Raw genomic sequence first — 4,201 nt, 5'->3', positions numbered from 1 at the left:
AAAGAAGAGAGAAGGAGATTATTTGAAGGGAATTTTTCTTCCATACATGGATCCTGAAGAGTTTTAGGGATTCAGATATATGACGAAACTCGCTGGACAACAGGAAAATGGAGTGTTCCAGGTTATGTGTAGGAAGAGCGTTTTGATTAATTGAAGCCTTAACAGAACCCCATCATAAATGGTTGATTGCTCCATAATCTTGTCCTCTAGAATTACATGCAAAATTTCCATGCGAACTCTCCAGCTAGCCAAGATAATGCATATAATGTCGATATCTTTCGATGCTCGAGATGTTTTATACTTAGCTGCGAGAAGATGATACAATGATTAACTTTTGGATTGTCCTAGGATTGGATTTTTTAACAAGTTCTTGCATTGATTTCTTAGTAGCGGGTTTTAAAGGGAGTGTATCTTCCTAAATCTTTCACTATTCCTGCCAGCGATCCAATCGCAGCTGCAAAAGATATCAGAAAGCAAATTACACTAAGACATTGTAGAGCTACCCATTTTGATGTCCAGCTTTTCAATCTAGTTTGAGAGATATGCATGGCTACAGGAAAGTAGACCGTCAATGGCCAAAAGGCCAGAGCGCCAAGAAGGCCTACTATGTCGTTGAAGAAGGGAAGGAGCATTGCGACAATCGTCGTAAACACCACAAACAAGGATCGCCAGAGTAGTTTAAAAATGCTGAGCTTCATTGCCCCGGTGAAAGGAAGCGTCAATCTGACCTCATGATTTATGAGATCGCTCTTTGGCCACTTGATCGATGCCCAAGCCTCAACAAATGCAAAAACCGGTTGAATAAAAACCTGAACAACAACCAAGGCTTCAGAAAAACATTCGAAATGCCGAAATTCTTTCACATCCGAGGAACCCAATTTGCATATATGCATATATATCGTATAGCCGGTGGAAATAAAACCAAAAACTCTGGCAGCAGCTTCATGGATAGCATGATACCTGGTAAGCACCAATGAGATGAACGGTGATGCATACATTTGCAAAGTCAATTAACCAGTAAGGATTGTAGAAACCGAATCCTGTTAAAAGATTCCCAGGTGCATGGTTTCCGAGTGCAGCATAGCCAATGCAACCGACAGACATGTAGAAAGTGGTTGTAGCTATAATTCCTATGAGAGTAGATTTCTTCATTGTTTTGTTTTCAGCTGGAGGGGATTTCAGAGTATCCTGGGTAATTCATGAAAATTGAAGAGTGAGCCATTAAATCTGCTTTAGTCCTTTTGCTGCTGAAAGAACAGACCACACAAACTGGATATCATTGCGACAAAGAAACGGGCTCTGAGCGGAGTTTGGACGGAGTCCGAGCACATATAATTAGCAGATGAACTGTTGGAGTGTTGAACTTAGTAATACCTGAATCTCAATAAGAATCATGCTGAAGGAGTAGGCAAACGCAATATTCCCGAGTGCTTGGAATACAGACCATGTCTTTTGAGCGGGTGAGGATAAACTATTAAGACCAATAGGAACTCCCGTTGCTGTTCCGGATACATGACTCTTTTCTGCAGATCAAGAAAGCTTCTTAACCAGGACATATCAACACAATTCTTCATGAGACTTGCCCAGACACACTGTAAAGAATGTTAAGGCTATTAATTAAATAACCTGTGCCAATCGAGCTTTAGTTTTCTTTAGATGATTTGGGAACCCACCTATGGTTTTGCTCGCAGCTAAGCCAAGCCCAATGGAGGAATAAGAGAATGACATGATGGCTGCAACAATTGACAGCCACCATATTCTGTCAAAGTCTGGTATCATCGATAGAAATATTTGGAAGGCCCCAAAGAGTGCCATGTAGAGGTTATTGGACACATGACACGGAGCATGCTCGCCCTCAGTATGAAAACAGTTGGAACGTTTGATTGCTCTACAAATATCATCGAAAGAAACCACGGATCAGTCTGTGTCAATTTGCATTTTTATGTAATTGCACTGCCTTGAAACAATCATCTACTTTTCTGATAATGGCCTCGATCAGTAAGTAATGGAAGCTTACACCATGCTGATTGAAGCTGTGATTGTATATCCTATCGCAGTGCCAACAAGGTTGAGATACTGTACAAAGCCGCAAATCCAGACCTGGCTTCCACCTGAATCGGAAAGAGAGTATGTCAAAAACTGGCAGCTGCAAACCTTAAAAGACATGATAGGAAGCCATGACAAGAGTGGTGAAGAACACACCCAGATGAGCTCTCACTGCACTCATGTAACTGTAGTTACGCCTGCCAGTTATTGGACCTGGGCATCGATAGCAATCCGCAAGCAAAACAGACGTGTAGTAAGTTACGAACGCAAATCCGAGAAGGATAGGAGGTCCTGCGATCCAACCAAGCTGTGCGATGCTCCATGCCAAAGAAAGGACTCCCGACCCAATAACTGCTGTGATGACATGAGCAGATGCAGTCCACATATTTCCTGTACCAAGTATCCACTTATTTAGAAATCTCCTTCCTCAAGAATTCAACTCTAGTTATCATTGCAAAATATATCACTGCGAATCTTTGCACACGGGCCTTCCTCATGATCATTTGTTACTAAATATTACTAAATAGCATGGGATGACTTTGAATGAGCAAAAATTAAACCTTTCGCTGTAGAAGGATGCACTTTCGGTAGATGCTGCGAGACCCAAAGAAAGTCTCACCAGAAGTTGGAAAAAGCTCCAACTTACACACATAGCATCGGATTTTCAATAATTCAGCTTACAACAAGCGCCTAGCAATGAGTTATGTTCCGACGCCTTCCCTTTCTTCGCATTTTTAGCACTGAGATTTGCAGGCTCGCAGGTAGTCTACAGCTTAAGCTCACTAGCGAGTGTATGAAGCGACTCTTTTGTTGCGACGCTGTTCTGGTAACGAATTTTACTGCAACTATATTATACAAGCATGCAGAAAGAGCGTATCGATTGTAGCAGTACTGCTACACCTACGATCCTTTCCTTCAGTATTCGGCATTCATCAGTCTACACGTACGATCCTTTCCTTCGGTATTTGGCATTCACCTGTACGACGGACGTGCCCGTCGTCGTCACAGTTGTCGTTTTGCGTTATTGTAACGTTGCCTTCAAGGTCCTTTAAGCTAACACTAACAATACCGTGAGCGCTGGGCATTGAGTCCATTCCGTCACCACTTTCAGGCCCACAGTCCAAACCTGCCACTCTGGCCATCGGCGCACCTTGGTCTTTGCCTAAGGCACTCGGCGGTCACCCGGAGACAGGCTAACGAATTGAAACGTCCGCTTCTTATTACCCGGACAATGATTTTGTCTTCCAGCCTGCAGTCCATATTTAACTATGATCAGCGAGCTTTTCAACGTTTCACCTAATTTGCCAATCGGAATTATGAATCAAAACACAAGCAATGAGATAGTGAAACAAAGCTGGAAATGTGAAGGTAAATGAAGCTTGGTTATATATATATATATATATATATATATATATATATATAGAAAGAGAGAGAGAGAGAGAGAGAGAGAGAGAAGCGACGTGCAATCGTTCAAAGAACGCACGTTATCAAAGCAAGCTTTGAGAGCAGCTTCGAATATACAAAGGACTGGTTCTTTTGGAATGTGGCAACGCTTGATTGCGAGGATCAAGCTGTACTGTCTGCAATTCAGGTTGCAAGCATGGTGATACATGACGGAAATTGAACCGATCATGGAATCTGTGTTGATAGAGGTGCACGCTTCTACCTAACTAAATGAGCAAAAGAGAGAGAAATGGAGTAAACTGTATAAGCTAGGGCATTTGAGCTGCGAAAGAGTTGAAATGAAACGGAGGAGGAAGCGGAGGAATGCAGGTGGAGGAGGCGAGAAGGAGAGGGAAAGGAAGTTTTACCTGATACAAGGCGAGGGATGAAGGTGGAGCAAAAGCAGGGAAGATGAAGAAGGTGACGGAAGAATCTGGAAGGAGGAACAGACTCAAATGCATTCTGAAAGCACGCCACAAGGTTGTTAAATAGGCCCGATTGGGGTGGACGTGGCCCCCTGCCTCCACGTGTCCTCGTGCTCTGCCTACGTGGCCTTATAAGTTGGCCCGCCGCCGCAATGTTGGACCAGCCGACGAATAAACGCAAGTGATTAAACAGCCGACAAGTCGTAGACCGTATCTGTTGCTGGTGCGTGGAGGTTGTAATACGTTTATTATTCTGCGTGTCTGTCTAAAATCCATGTCGCCCAAGA

At 43.2% G+C, this 4,201-nt stretch overlaps 1 protein-coding gene across 3 annotated transcripts; it reads right to left on the bottom strand.

Moving 5' to 3' along the window:
- Window positions 1-3,940, bottom strand: LOC147900654 (amino acid permease 4-like). 3 transcript variants are annotated; one of them, XM_087375757.1, is made up of 9 exons: window positions 3,858-3,940; window positions 3,023-3,295; window positions 2,203-2,436; window positions 2,018-2,111; window positions 1,674-1,888; window positions 1,375-1,523; window positions 961-1,188; window positions 729-809; window positions 1-305 (listed from the first exon to the last, which is right to left on the bottom strand). In XM_087375757.1, the coding sequence occupies exons 2-9, from the start codon at window positions 3,186-3,188 to the stop codon at window positions 213-215; spliced, it is 1,260 nt and encodes a 419-aa protein (XP_087231883.1). In that variant the 5' UTR covers window positions 3,189-3,295; window positions 3,858-3,940; the 3' UTR covers window positions 1-212. The 3 variants fall into 3 exon arrangements, with proteins under 3 accessions (XP_087231883.1, XP_087231884.1, XP_087231882.1); XM_087375758.1 differs by having other exon boundaries at window positions 258-454; XM_087375756.1 differs by having other exon boundaries at window positions 258-809.
- Between the last annotated feature and the right edge of the window lie 261 nt (window positions 3,941-4,201).

This window comes from Dipteris shenzhenensis, chromosome 6, assembly GCF_047967505.1.
Source record: "Dipteris shenzhenensis isolate YYH24624 ecotype China chromosome 6, Dip_SZ_1.0, whole genome shotgun sequence".
Taxonomy (NCBI): domain Eukaryota; kingdom Viridiplantae; phylum Streptophyta; class Polypodiopsida; order Gleicheniales; family Dipteridaceae; genus Dipteris; species Dipteris shenzhenensis.
This window is presented reverse-complemented; position numbering and strand designations above follow the sequence as displayed.